Source organism: Sorex fumeus, unplaced genomic scaffold, assembly GCF_029834395.1.
Source record: "Sorex fumeus unplaced genomic scaffold, SorFum_2.1 ptg000008l, whole genome shotgun sequence".
In the NCBI taxonomy this organism is placed as follows: domain Eukaryota; kingdom Metazoa; phylum Chordata; class Mammalia; order Eulipotyphla; family Soricidae; genus Sorex; species Sorex fumeus.
In genome coordinates this window covers 58,135,253-58,149,742 of record NW_026606065.1, presented here as the reverse complement: position 1 = coordinate 58,149,742, position 14,490 = coordinate 58,135,253, and the positions used below count along the sequence as shown (strand labels likewise).

At 38.3% G+C, this 14,490-nt stretch overlaps 1 protein-coding gene across 1 annotated transcript in view; it reads right to left on the bottom strand.

Annotated features, from left to right (window-relative positions):
- Window positions 1-13,213, bottom strand: part of KLHL1 (kelch like family member 1) — a 321,085-nt gene extending 307,872 nt beyond the window's left edge. The window contains exon 1 of the mRNA XM_056109709.1: window positions 12,690-13,213. Within this exon, the coding sequence (XP_055965684.1) occupies window positions 12,690-13,189 (500 nt within the window). The 5' untranslated portion in view covers window positions 13,190-13,213. The remainder of the gene's footprint in view (window positions 1-12,689) is intronic.
- Window positions 13,214-14,490: the final 1,277 nt, after the last annotated feature.

The following is a 14,490-nucleotide window of genomic DNA, read 5'->3' as shown; positions in this document are numbered from 1 at the left end:
AGAGCAGAGACAAGAAGTCCTGAGCAACATTGCATTGACCCAAAACACAATAGTATCTGGACTGCAAACCATAATGCCCAAATGGAAAATGAAACACACACACACACACACACACACACACACACACACACACACACACACACAGAGATAGGAGAGAGAGAGATAGGAGAGAGACAGAGAGAGAGGAAGAGAGAGAATAGAGAGAGGATAAACGTGCTTGCTGTAGAGGTGTACAGGGGTGGGAAGGAAAACTGGGGAAATTGGTAGTGGAAAACGTACACTGGTGAAGGAACAGGTGTTGGAACAGTATATGACTAAAACCCATTCATGAACAACATTGCAATTGTGTATCTGACTGTGATTCAGTTTAAAGAAAAACAACAAAAACAAAATTTTAAACTAAAAAAGCTTTACAACGATTAGCAGAGTTCTCAAGAGATAAGTTAAAAATGCATATGACCCAAGAGAAAAAGATGACTTGAAATACCTAGAACGGACAACATAATTTTGGAACTCAGTAAAAAAATAAAAGTAGAGGGTCCCTAATTTAATAAGAGAGTAAAAATAATTATTTCTATTATTATCTTTTGGGGGCTATACATGAGAGTGCTCAGGTCTTACTCTGACTCTGCAATAAGGGTCACTCCAGGGGGAGTCAAGAGATCATATGACATGTTGGGATTGAACCTAGCCCAGCCTTGTACAAGGCAAGTGCCCTGCCATCTGTACTATCTCTCCCTGGCCCGAGAACTAACACGATATTAAAACAAATACAAGAATTCATAAGAGGAAGCATCTGTGGGGTCTTACTGGTTACATGTTCATGACTTTTAATCTATTAAGATTATTTTAAATGTTTGTTTTATGCAGGCACCTTAACTTTCAGGTTTCTTTTCATTCATTATTATACCAGTTTATTCTCTGCTTTTCTCATCTTTTTAATTCTAGGAGTAATATGCTTTTTAAATATGAGTCTTATTTTTGTTGATCACAACAGCAAGTGCTCAAGGATAACTCTTGTTTCTGCTCAGGGATCGATCACTCCTGGAATTGCTAATGGGACTGTATATGATGCCAGGTACTGAACCCAGGTTAGATACAGTCACAGCAAGTACCCACCATACTCTTTCTTTCTCTCTGACACTGATGTCTTTTTTGTTTGTGATATACTTAAGGAAAGAAATAGCAAATCATGAAGTGTTATTTTTACAGGTCTAATATGGTGATTAATTTATAATGAAAAAAGTAGTAATATAAAATGGAGAAATTGATAATTTGACAGCTTCTGAAAAGAGTGTGGGGCGATATGATATAACTTCAAGGATTACAGTGGTCATCAATAGGAATTTGGAGGTAAATGCTGTGTAAAATGAGTCCTTTATTCCAATGCTATGTACATTACTGGGAGAAATGCTTTCCTCTATTCCATATGTTGAAACTCTGAAAGCATTAGACACTCCAGTTTCAGTGTAATTCACAGACATTATAAGATGTTTTTTGGTAAAGGAGGATTTTTCACCTGTGTCCTAAGATTGGCAAAGTTTATTACATAATGAGTAAATAAATGGTGAAAAGAAGCAAGAGTTGATTTGGGAAAAAAATGGAATATATAAGAGAAACTGTTGCTACATTATCTAGTCTGAATCATGAACTATAAGTTAATGCAGATTATTAAACTAAAAACTGAGTGAGAATAATAGAAACTGCAATCTTATGTGACATTCTGATATTGAGGTGAAGTTAGACTTGTAAACCTGCTGCATACATAGAGGCACAGAAGAGTTAATATGATATTTCTAAAACTCGGAATATTCAGAGAATCATTTTTAAAAGTCTAATTTTCTTTTGTTTCTTATTTCAACTGTAGGCCCAAGATTGCCATTTTTTTTTAAAAATCTAAGTTTACAATAGTACTGTAGTCATTATTTTAAAAATTGACAATTTTGTATCCTGGCCTCTCCAAAACTCATGCTTCCCCAACTTTTCTACTTAAATCTCTAATGAACATCTAAATTTTGGCTAAACCTATATTCCTAATTTTCTTCCTTCTCTCTGTCTGAACTGATAATAAGTAAAGTAAAGTAAAGGCCCTCCCGTTGATCATTGATTTGCTTGAGCGGGCCCAGTAACGTCTCCATTGGAGACTTTGTTGTTACTGTGTCTGGCATATTGAATACGTCACGGGAAGCTTGCCAGGCTCTGCCGTGCGGGCGAGATCCTCTCAGTAGCTTGTCGGGCTCTCTGAGAGGGGCGGAGGAATCGAACTCGGGTCGGCCATGTTGGCTGCGTGCAAGGCAAACGCCCTACCGCTATGCCACAGTAACAACAAAATCTCCAATGGAGATGTTACTGGGTCTGCTCGAGCAAATTGATGAACAACGGGAGAGCCTTTACCTTTACCTTTTATCTTATTTCAAAATTAGAGATGGATTATTATATAAAGCATTTTCTTTAATAGTCAACTTGACTCTTCCATTATATAACATCATATACATATGTATCATTTTTATATATTATAGTTTGTGTGGTTACTTGTTTTGCTAAGTAATATTTAAGCAAAAATTACTAAAGAAATTGAACATGATAATACAAAAGCCTAAATTTCTGTCTGAGAGAAAAATGTGAAACAGCATAGATTTTTAAATCTATTTTTAAAAAGTCTGATATTGTGGATCCCACATAACTACTTCAACTATTCTGGAATAATATTTTGAAGTCTCTACACACTTTCAGAATCTTGCCTTTATTCCCTCAGTGACTGTACACCGAGTTAGAGTAAACTTATAAACTTTACATAATTCAGGAAAACATTGATTAATGAAGAGTGAAAGAAAATTTTTCCCCATAATCTAAAATATTCTTATAGGATTTAGGATTTATTTTGCATATATCTTTGTCTTTTTTTATAACTAAATTTCATTGAGGTATTATATGATAATATAATAAGGACAAAGGTATTATATGATAATATAATAGGGACAAAGCCACGCGGGTTCCGGGGCTGAGACCTCCAAGCCTACTCGAATTGGAGTCGAGCATCTTCCACCCAGATCCTCCAAATTCCAGTAGGCGGGGGTCACACCCACCACCTGGCCCCCTGGCGCCGTGTAATCCCATCAGCGGCCAAGACTCAGAGACTATAAAATCCAGATCCCGGAACCGCGCGGCCACATTCGCGGCCGCGAGACATCTTATCAGAACTTTTCTTTATGACATCTTATTATCTCATTCCTACTTTGGACAAACTTGCAGGCTATCGAATGTAGCCTGCCCACAGGGCAGAGTCTGGCAAACTCCCCGTGGCGTACCAAATATGCCAAATACCAGTAACAATGATGGGTCTCATTCTCCTAAAGAGCCGTGAATATAATCTCAGGGCTAGGATGAAAGAGACGTTACTGGGGCCTGCTCGAGGCAATCGACGATTAACAGGATGATGAAATGAAATGAAATGAATGATATAAAACCATTGAATTTGCCATCTTACATTTGCAAAGCTAATGATCAATCCCTTTACCAGTTTTCCAAGTCTCTCCAACATTTTCCACGACCCCTTTCATCAATGGAACTATTTTAAAATAAATCACTGATTAAAATATAAAAATTATATAATTATATAATAAATGATTATTTATTTATTAGTACTTCATTTGAGGAAGACATTCTAAATTAGCTTGCATTTTTATTTAAATAACTAAATTCTTAGAATATGTGAAATTTTGGGAGTAGTGATTTATCAGGATGGCTGTATGGAAAATTCTGGAGTTCAGACTCATTCATGAGACTAATTAGTATCTGTATATTAACGATAACCACTGGGAAAGTCACAGAATGAAGCAGAGGGAGAAGTCTAAAGTTCTGCTAAGGGTCACAATAACTAAGCATAATAAATAAGAAGTTAGTATTCCTTTAACTGCTTCACCTCTCCCACACTTTCTCATACTGATACAGAGCCTCATTAAAGCATTCCCATGACCACCTGTTTTCCCCAAAGTAAAAGATGAGTTCCAAGTATACAGGCAAGGTTCCCCCAAGTTGAGAGAAACTCTCTAGAAAGCCCCCAGTTTTCATCTCAAAAAGTCACAAAGGGGAATCTGTATTTCAGCCACTGGAATACGTAACTGAATAGAGATAAGTGCAAGGGGTCTTAGAGCAAGCATTTATTAAATCTTGATAGACTGAATTTCTACTTATTCCAAAGTCTAAACAAAGCTCCATGTTCCAGTTAAATGTGGCAAAATCCACTGAGTGAGCTGGAACTCTAACACCTTTTGAAGACAATCAGAGGGTGAGTGGCGAGTTCTGTGAGAACCATCCCTCTTGCCATAAGGCAGAATGCAATAAATTTCAGATTTTTTTCAGGAGATACATTCTATCAGCCTCTCTGGATGTCTGAGGGAGTTGTCTAACACTCTGGAATGAGAAATTAGCATTATAACTGATTAGGGTCTTTGGCCATTATGTCATACTATATGTGAAGCCTATTCTATGGCTACACTAAGCAGGAAAGCAAGTTTGAAGCTTCACCTATATCTATGCTTAACTTTCAGTTTTGCTCCATTGGGAAGTATGACATGACATGCACGGTAGCTGTGCATCTTATACTACAGCAAATCAGGGTGTGGAAACAGGGGTATGATGTCTAATTCCAAAATTGAACAGAAAATCTGGGCTTGCTTCAAGTTCAGTGTCATGGTCACGGTCCTCCCGTTGTTCATCGATTTGTTTGAGCGGGCCCAGTAACATCTCCGTCATGAGACTTGTTGTTACTGTATTTGGCACATCGAATACATCACGGGGAGCTTGCCAGGCTTTGCCGTGCGGGCGAGATACTCTCGGCAGCTTGCCAGGATCTCCGAGAGGGGCAGAGGAATCCAACCTGGCTGGGCCGGGCCGGCTGCACACAAGGCAAACACCCTACTGCTGTGCTATCGCTCCAGCCCAAGTTCAGCATACTGACCTCAAATAGGGGACCCAAGCAGCATTCCTCCTACCCACCTGTTGGGTTTCCTGTCTCAATAGTTATTTAGCCTAAAAAATGAACAGAGGTACCATGAGAGATTATAACTCAGTAAAACTGAGTGGCCTTAACTTAAGAAATAAGCACCTGGGGCTGGAGTAATAGTACAGTGGGTAGGGCGATTGCCTTGCATGGTTCGACCCAGGTTCAATTCCAAGCATCCCATATGGTCCCCTGAGCAGGGCCAGGAGTGATTCATGAGTGCATGAACCAGGAGTAACTCCTGTGCCTCCTGTGCATCACCAGGTGTGACCCAAAAAACAACAACAACAACAAAATAGGCATCTAAAGTCCCCTCGAATTGCTAATTATATTGACATTTCCCAGTCAGGAACCAGTCTCACGAATCTAGGGTAAAGTCTAAATAGCAATGCCACCCACTCACAGCATACTTCATAGTACAGAGTCTCATTCAAGTATTAGGAAAGATGGGAATAACATAATTGAAACAGTGAAAATTATATAGCTAAGTAACTATATCTAGCAAACCCTCTTACAGAAACAAATACTAAACCCATCCCAAACAAAAAAAGCTAAGAATGTTCATTCTACTTAACATCCCCTTATAAGAGATAATACTGTTCTTCACCCTAAAATGAAAGTACATTGATAAAAAATAGATCAATAGTAAAATTTGTAGGTAAGAATATATAAATAATTTGCAATTCTAGTTTGAATGTTAAAGAGCAAGTGTAAGATTATAGACCGAACATGATCGCCACTCAATGCCTCTTTTGCAAACCACAGAACCCAAAAGGAGAGAGAGAACAAAAGGGAATGCCCTGCCACAGAGGGGGATGGGGATGTGAGGGATACTGGGATCCGTGGTGGTGTAAAATGGGCACTGGTGGAGGATGGGTACTTGGTCATTGTATGAATGAAACCCACGCGCACAAATTTGTAAGCCTACAACTGTACCTCATGGTGTTTCACTAATAAAAATTAAAAAAGAGCAAGTGTATTAAAAGATAAAAAAATATATTTAAGAAGTGAATTAGAATCATTTTCTATAGAATATTTAATAATTAAAAAACACAAATTACAGTATCAACAACTGGTAATGTGAAATATGAGGAAGAAAGAAGTGAGAATAGAATTTTTTTTATGCTATCCAAGTTGAGTTTCTGTCAACTTCAAGCTTCCATTAAGAACCAGAGACACAGTACAGGGGTTAGCACACTTGGCCCAATGATGGTGGGTTCCCCACACTGCTTTTAGTTCCTAGAGCACCACCAACACTGATTCCTGAGTACAAAGTCTGGTGTGACCCCTGCACGCTTCCAGATGTGGACTATGCCCCCTCCCCATGTGTTAAAGCTATCATTTTTTTCACGTAAACCTACTGCATTAAAAATATAACAGCATGTATCATATCGTTCATTTTCCTGTGGTTAACTTGACAAAGTTTTGCAGGTACTTTTTGTATCTCTTTTTAAGGGGGTTGAAGGCTGGGTCACATCTGAAGTTCTCATGCTTTCTCCTGACTCTTTGTGCATATATCCTAACATATAAAGTACCAAGATGATCTACCAGAATTTAATATCACAGCATGTGTAAAATGAAACTGAACTGAAAGATTTCTTTCCTGCAAATAAATGATCAGAATTGGAATAAGGCCACTTAAAGTAAGGGAAAGGCTGAATGTATACTGTTCTTTATTAGGATTGGGTTCTATTAGCTCATTATCCAAAGTCACTATTTCTGGACCATGGTCTTTAGTCAAAATAATTATCTCACAGGCTTATGATTCAAACAGGTTGTGTTAAAATTATAGCATATATTCTCTCTCCTCAAGATCACCATTGATAATCTTGATCATCTTGATACCACTGATATCAACCCTACATAATGTAATGGTTATTTTAAAAATACTTGACCCTAAAAGATCTTAAAGCCAAATTTAATTCTACTGAGATTACCTCTGTTTGCATCTTCCAATTTTGTGTTCGCATCTTCAAAATTTATCTTAAAAGTAGAAAAGCCGCCACAGAATAGAATTCAGTGTTAGAGTATATGCCTTGCATAGGTGATATTATTGGTTCAATACACCTGCACTGATAAACTATAAAAAGTTATATTATTATTATTATTATTATGTGGTTTATACTAATTCAAGAGAAATTCAAGAGAATTCTGTTTTTTACAAATGCCACAAAATACTTAACTATATTAGATGGTATATAAAATCAACATTTACACTACTGATAATTTTTAAAGTGTCATATATTTTTATGTTTACTATAGTTAGTTAACTTGAAAGCATGCTGCTAATCAGGAATTAGGGATAATATCTATCAGGACTCTGGGGTCATGTGCCGTGCCAGGGATTGAACCCGGGTTGGCTGCCTATGAGACAAGTGCTTTACCTGTTGTACTATTTCTCCAATCCTGAATCAACACTATGTCCTTTGTATGCATACAAATAACTGACTTAGGTATTACTTACCTCCATGAGATTTTAATCACACAGACTCTTTCAATGATAACTCTATCAATTGTTCTAACATTCTGGGGCAAATTTTCTATGATAATTCTTATGTATCTCTTAATTAAGTCATTGTGCCTAGTTAGATTATTATTCATCTCTTCAATTATATGCAACAAATCTTAAGTGAACCATAATTCAGGAAATCAGGCAATGTACTTTACTATCATTTTGAGAAGCCACTTTAAATATTAAAAGACAAGCATATTTCCACCCAGGGAATAAGTGTTTCTTCAATATAATATTAATTGCAATTTGTACTGTTTATTTGTTCAGGAAGAAGGCAAGAAGAGTTAGCAAAGTAATTTAATATGGATTCTAGAGTCAGAAAGCAAAGATCGAAAGTCCAGCTGGAACTACTTACAACTGGAAATTCTGAGCAAATCGATTCCCTGTTTACATCTGTCCTCTAATCTCTCTCTGCATTCATTGTACTGAAGGATACTTGCACTGGAATCTCAAGGTCTGCTCTGAACAGCAATATATACAATATAAATAATCAGCATCTGACTAGCAAGGTCTTAATCAGTCACTCTTTATGACAAATACTCATTCACATCGTGGTATTTACTGGGTAACTACATGGTCTAACATAAGGATACTATGATAAGCAAAACAAACTGGGCCACAGGAATTAGTGACATATAATACAGCCAATAGAAACACATGTTTGCTTACCAGCCACAATAAGAAATTTAGTAAAAAGAAGGGTTATTCTAACAACAAAAACAAAGTTGAAAAACTGTATTTGCAATATAAAAGAGTTTCTTGGAAGATCTTTAAGTGCTTCTCTGTAAAAGGTATGGATCTCATATTGAAGATATCTCAACAATGAGTAGGAATGAACTCAGGAGAGTTGATAGAAGAAACCTTTCTCTTCCTCTATAAAGAGGAAAAACAAGCTTCTCACACCCTAGTCAGGGCTATATTTAAAAGCACATTTGGTCTGAAAGACAGAGTGTGAAGGCAATGAGATAGACAAATCAGGGTCTAGCTAGCTGGCAATGGGCACCACATATTGTGGTCAGAAAGTGGTGGACTTGTGGTTAGAGAGATATTACAGTGCTTGCCTTGCATGTAGCATATCCAGGTTCAATCCCTGATATCACACATGGTCCCACAGGTGCAGCCATAAGTAAGCCTTGAGCACCACTGAGTGTGGCTAAAAATAAAACAAAAGTAATGGTGGAAATGCCTTGACAAAAACATTATTTTTTAAGGAATATGATTAATGTGGAAAAATAGTTTTAATTTTGTGTTTATGATTTTCATTGATTTAGCAATAGTGAATAAATAATAGTTAGCAAAATGAACCAAAAAATTATGTAGACTGTTGCAGAACTTGAGTTGAAAGACGTTAGCAATGCAGTCAGAGAAAAGTAGACTGATAGGAGAAATTTCTGGAGAAGTGACAGAATTTGGAGGAATATTGAGAATGACAGAAAAGAAGGTGATGGTAAACATGAACCTGGAAATCTGGCTTGCACAACCTAAAATTTAGAGAGCTATACTCTGAGAATACAGAAGCAAATTGAGAAGGAAAGAAGGATTCAGGAAAGAAGAGATGCCTAAGTTTCAAGATCTTAAAATATAGAATATTTATCTAATGCCATAATCAGATAGGTACATTATGTGAAAACTTATAAAACTTCAATGGAAGCATCTAAACATTGCCTCTTATCTCCAACTCATACCACAATTGCAAGAATATTAATATTTCTTTTGGATGCCTAGTTTACTTCACACAGGATTTTGAAAAATTCTACACGAAAATATAATATCCATACTAAAATATATCCAAATATTATAGATATGGAATGTGATACGCTTTCTAACAATTAAGTTTAGAGAATAAATAACAATTAAGTTATAGCAATTAAGTTTAGAGAATAAATGATTGATACAATAGGTAATGAACTGATTACTATTAAAGTGGAAATTCTTAAGATTATAATAATAAAAGCAGTGAACAATTGGCAATTATTTATGACTAGTAAGGGGGGAACAGATAAAGACCTTTTTTGCAGAATATATCTGTCTTCAGTCTTTCCTTTCTCTTTGCATTTCAAGTTCAATTTGACCATTCCAAAATTTTTATTTAACAGGCATTATTTTACATGCACATGCTACTGTTAATTTTTCTTAATTTTTTATAACAAATTATACCGACTGAGCTACTGATACTTTTCTAAAACTGTATTACCAAGTAGTGCAAGATAAAATAAAGTGAAAATTAGAAAATAAAGGGCAAATGGGTCAATTTTATTTTTCTAGGCCACACCCAGGCAGGTTGTTCCTGGCTAATCCATGGTTCTGCACCTAGGTGGGCTAAGGGGGACTGGTAGCTGGTGCTCAAACCCGGGTCAACCTGAATACAAGGCAAGCACCTTCCTCACTGTTCTATCTCTCCACCATGATAAATTCATGTTTCAAAAGAACTACTAAACTATAGAGTAGTTGTCTTGTATGTTTGAGTCACTGGATTAGATCCTAGCACTGAGAGAGGGTGAGATTAAGAAATATTATCTTAGCATTGGAGTCCAAATTGATAGAGTACCAAATATCAAAAGTGGCATCACTGTTGAGTAATATAAGAACCCAAGTAATTATAATTATTGTGAAGAGTTTATGTAGTTTAGGCATTCTTATTCATTTCAAACTTCCTATGGATTCCCTGTTTGAATCATGCCAGGAACATAATATACTTCATGTATATTTAGCATATAAAATTTCATGTAATAAATTAACCTTAGTTAGTGAATAATAAAGTAATATTTATTGATAATGGCCAGCTATTAAGTTTAGTAAGTGGTTTCTATCTACAATGAACACAGTACCAATACTCTGAGTTATAAAAACACATAAAAATATATTAAACACAGTCAGCACTAACTTATTTTTCCAACAAGAAGTTAAAATTTATTTAAAACCTTCAGCACCAATGAATTTCAGCATGGCTCCCCAGCCCCCCACCCATAAAAAATTAAAACAAACTTTTTAAAATAGGACTTGAGTATTATTTTGTATGACATTTAAAGTAAAATCAGAACTGGTTTTCAATATTTGTATGGAAGACCTTCCTAAGAATCCCTGATTCCATTAGTAATGATTGCATTTACATTATTCTCAGAATTTGCATGACTTATAAATCTTTGAGAATAAAAATACAAAGTTAATATATAAAAGTAAAGAAATTTAAGTTATATCACATGGGTGTATCATCAGTAAGTACCCCTTTAGTTGTTAGATTTTTTGCCCTTTAATTTACGACAATTTAAGCCAATGCTTCATTATTATTTTCATATTCTTCAATTTACATGAACATGTTCAAGTCTTATGAAGACTCAAGAATCATAATGAATATGACTGAGTTATTAAAAATACATGTTTTAAAGGAAACTTCTTAAAATCATCAAACATTAATATCACCAGTAGGTTAAAATTTTCAAGGTGATGTGAAGAGTTTAAAAATCTAAAATTAAATCTATGTTCTGCACTGAGTCACACAGCTATAAATTTCAATAAATTGGCAATTATTTAATATTTAATGTAATTCAAAAGTTTTTAGCTTTTAAGGAGTATTTTAAGGAGTATTCCCAAAATTAAAAATAAAAACCTTTTATACTTACATATCTGTATAATTTTATACATATATTTAGATAAAGGTGCTCAATTAGTCCCAGCATTTATTTTTAATGGTCTTATAACATCAGAGTAGTACACAAGCTGCTTATAGGTGAAATATCTTACTAAGTGATAAGAATATCTAAATGAAACATAAGCTTATAGAAATCTCCAATATATGAGTATCATGTCATATTTGAAAATGGCAAGTTATACTCCCTCATTAAAATAAGAACTTTTCATTAAATACCACCATTAAGATTATGGTCAAAGATTTAAACTTCAAATTAAGTCACATGATGTACATGACAGAAAAAAGATATCTTTCTATCTCTATCTTAAGGTTCTTAGAGTCATTAAAAATGTGACTGCATGTTATTTTTATATTTGTGACTTAATGAACTCTATTAGAAACTTATTTAATTACTCGAACATTTTAAAACTTTGCTTCAATTTCTGATTTTTTCATTGAAAGATAATTCAATGTATTAACATAGTTTTACCATTTTCTGATGTTTTTCCTTTACTTCTTCCTCAATAATATATTCTGATATCATATGAATCTAAATGCAAGTCTTTTTATAAACTCATTATATGTTCAAACTAGTTATGCTCTGGTGCAGAATAATAATGAATCAAATCTGTAAAAATGTAAAACTCAGACTTAAATGCGTGTGAAGACTTTTTATGTCTTGAATGTTAGACAATTCTAAATTAAAAGTATAATATACATAAAATATAAATACTGTCCCTCTCCTAAATATACATGATTACATACTGAGCAAACGAACAAAAAAGGAAATCACAACAATTGAAAGTCACAGGGCTCACGTACACATCGATTCTAAGACGAATAACAACAAAAGTAACTACAAAGTAGTATAGATAGGTAACCTGTGATGCATTCAAATAACACTGGATGCCAAGGAGGGAAAATGGGATAAGAAAGCACTGCTGTCCTTGGCCTCTGTTTGTCCAGTTCATTGCTCTTTGAATATGGATTCAAGCTACAGGGAACCTAGATAACATGCTAAGCTAATTAGTAGTGCAGTGGAAGAGAAGCATTTGAATATTGATGCATTTGCTTAAAGAGATGCATTTAAGCAAGTTTCACCTCATGCACACACCAGATAACTGAAAGACTGACGCAAATCAATGACAAGAATACCAAGAATATTATCATGCCAGGTCTATGAGAACCACTCCACCAGAAGATTTACCAAAATGCCTATATGTTCATTTTGTGGTGGTAATTCTGCTTCAGGAGGGGGGTGGGGAGAGGCTGTGGGGGCAGGAATGGGAGGGGGGAGGTAATAGAAAAGCTATGTGTCTGTAACCAATGGAAATCCACAAGCAAACTTTTAATGAGATAACAATTTGGGTAATAAAAAATCTAAAACAAGAAACACCCCTTAAGGGCTCATATCTCCCAAGAGAGTTTTTCAGTCAGCTGTGTTTTGCATTTAGTAACTAGCAGAGCATGCAGGGTGAAGGCGCGAGGGGAGAGAATGAGTGGAAACTGGGACAGGTTTGAACGCCACATTTGGGGGTTTACTGTACCTGTGTCCACATCCTTCACCTGTTGCCTGGCTCGAGCTGGCGGGCTCCACTTTGAGCTCCTGCAGGACCAGCCCTTTCTCGTGATGTCTTGTGAAGTCCATGCCTGGCACCTCTTCTTCTTCGATGGACTCCACGTAGAAGAGAGTCCTGGCTGGCTGTTGCGTGCCCTGCCCGGGTGCCCCCTGCAGCCTCGTGGCCACTGGCAGCAGGGTACCATTCAGTGGGTTGAAGGCAGAGGAGGAAGAAGACTGGGAGGATGCGGACGAGGAGGAGGAAGAGGAGGATGGCTTCTTCCAGAAGGCGCTCATACCGCTCTTCTCTTGGATTTTAAGCAGGCGACTCTGGCTGGGTCCCCAGTGCTCGAAGCTGCCAGTGCCATCCTGTTGCAGACAGCTGCCCCCGGCCGGGCCTCCAGAAGAAGGCGAAGGGTGGCTGAAGAGTTTCCAGCGGAGTCGCAGGATGTGCTTCACATCGAAGTCCTTTCGCCCAGAGCCCGACATCCTGCACTCCAGGCAGGCAAAGGGATCCGGCCGGGCAGTGGGAGAGGCCAGAGGGACCTGAGGTTGCAGCTGGAGCAGCCGGGCTCTCTCGGCTCGGGGTGGGGAGGTGGGGGTGGGTGCACCGTCGGGGCCAAGCGGCCGAGCTCCGCGCCACCCGGGAGGGAGCGCAGACGGCAGTGCCGCGCGCCTTAGCTGGGGTCAGACGTGCAGAGCCCACCCAGCCCAGCCCAGAGCCTAGGTGGCCACCGGGAGCCCAGGACTGAGATTCTCCACCCCGATTCCCGTTCCGCTGAATGCCAGGGACGGGTGGACCCTGATGCGAGCGAAGCTCCAGAGAGGGAGCTTGGTGCGCCCAGATGCTCCCGGGGCGGCGGGAGGGAAGCAGAATACACCTCCCTGGGCTGCAACCCGTGGCACGGTGTCGGTCGTGAAAGGTGCCGGTTCTCCTGTCCTTGCAGCTCAGAGTTCAGTGCCCGGAGAGCGCAGAGAGAGGAAGAGATAGCAAGAGCAAGAGAGAAAGCCCCAAGTCTCCAAGACGCGCGTCCCGCAGCCGCCTCGGTTGCACCTGAGTCCCAGCCGGTCCCTGGTTTCCCCAAGGATGTCCTGGCCGCTGGCCGGGTGTCCAGGAGAAAGTCAACTGCCTCCTGCAGAGGAGCTGTTGTTTTAGAGTCGGTTTGTAAAGGAGAGGAAGAAATAGTCCACAGAAAGACACGGAGGCAAACGGAAAAGCCCGCCTGGGAAGCTGTCAAGGTCCTCACACTCCAATTTTCTCTCTGCCCAGCGCCTCCTCCTCCCCGGTAAGTGACGCAGATGTGCGCTGGGGCCTATACGGAGAGATGGAGGGAGGGAGGGAAGGCTTCAATCTGCTTTATGCAACTGAGTCTGCTGCTTGCATTGTCCCCTTGCGTGGGTCCTGTCACCTTTTACAGCCCCCCTCCCACCCTAGCCTCCTTTCTCTCTACATTGTAGGCGGCAATGAAAGTAAAGCAAACAGGCATTAAGCTTTAGCATAAGTAAACGTCAAGCATGAATCACAATAGCGTGAACTTCATAGGCAGTTTGCAGGTTGCGGATTAATGGTTTGAATTATTTAATGAACTGCATCCTTTAACCTTTAGCCTGAGTTTCTCTGTAGTGAGAGGCTGAAGAAACAGGGATGCTGGCGTCAAAGTGTGATGATGCCACCATTTGACACGTACATTGTGATTCTGCTATTAATGCACTCAGGCATTGCTTCACCCTGGGGGCCAGAGGCACAGGACAGAAATTTGCAGATGAGCACCTGAGTGCCTGGAAGAGTT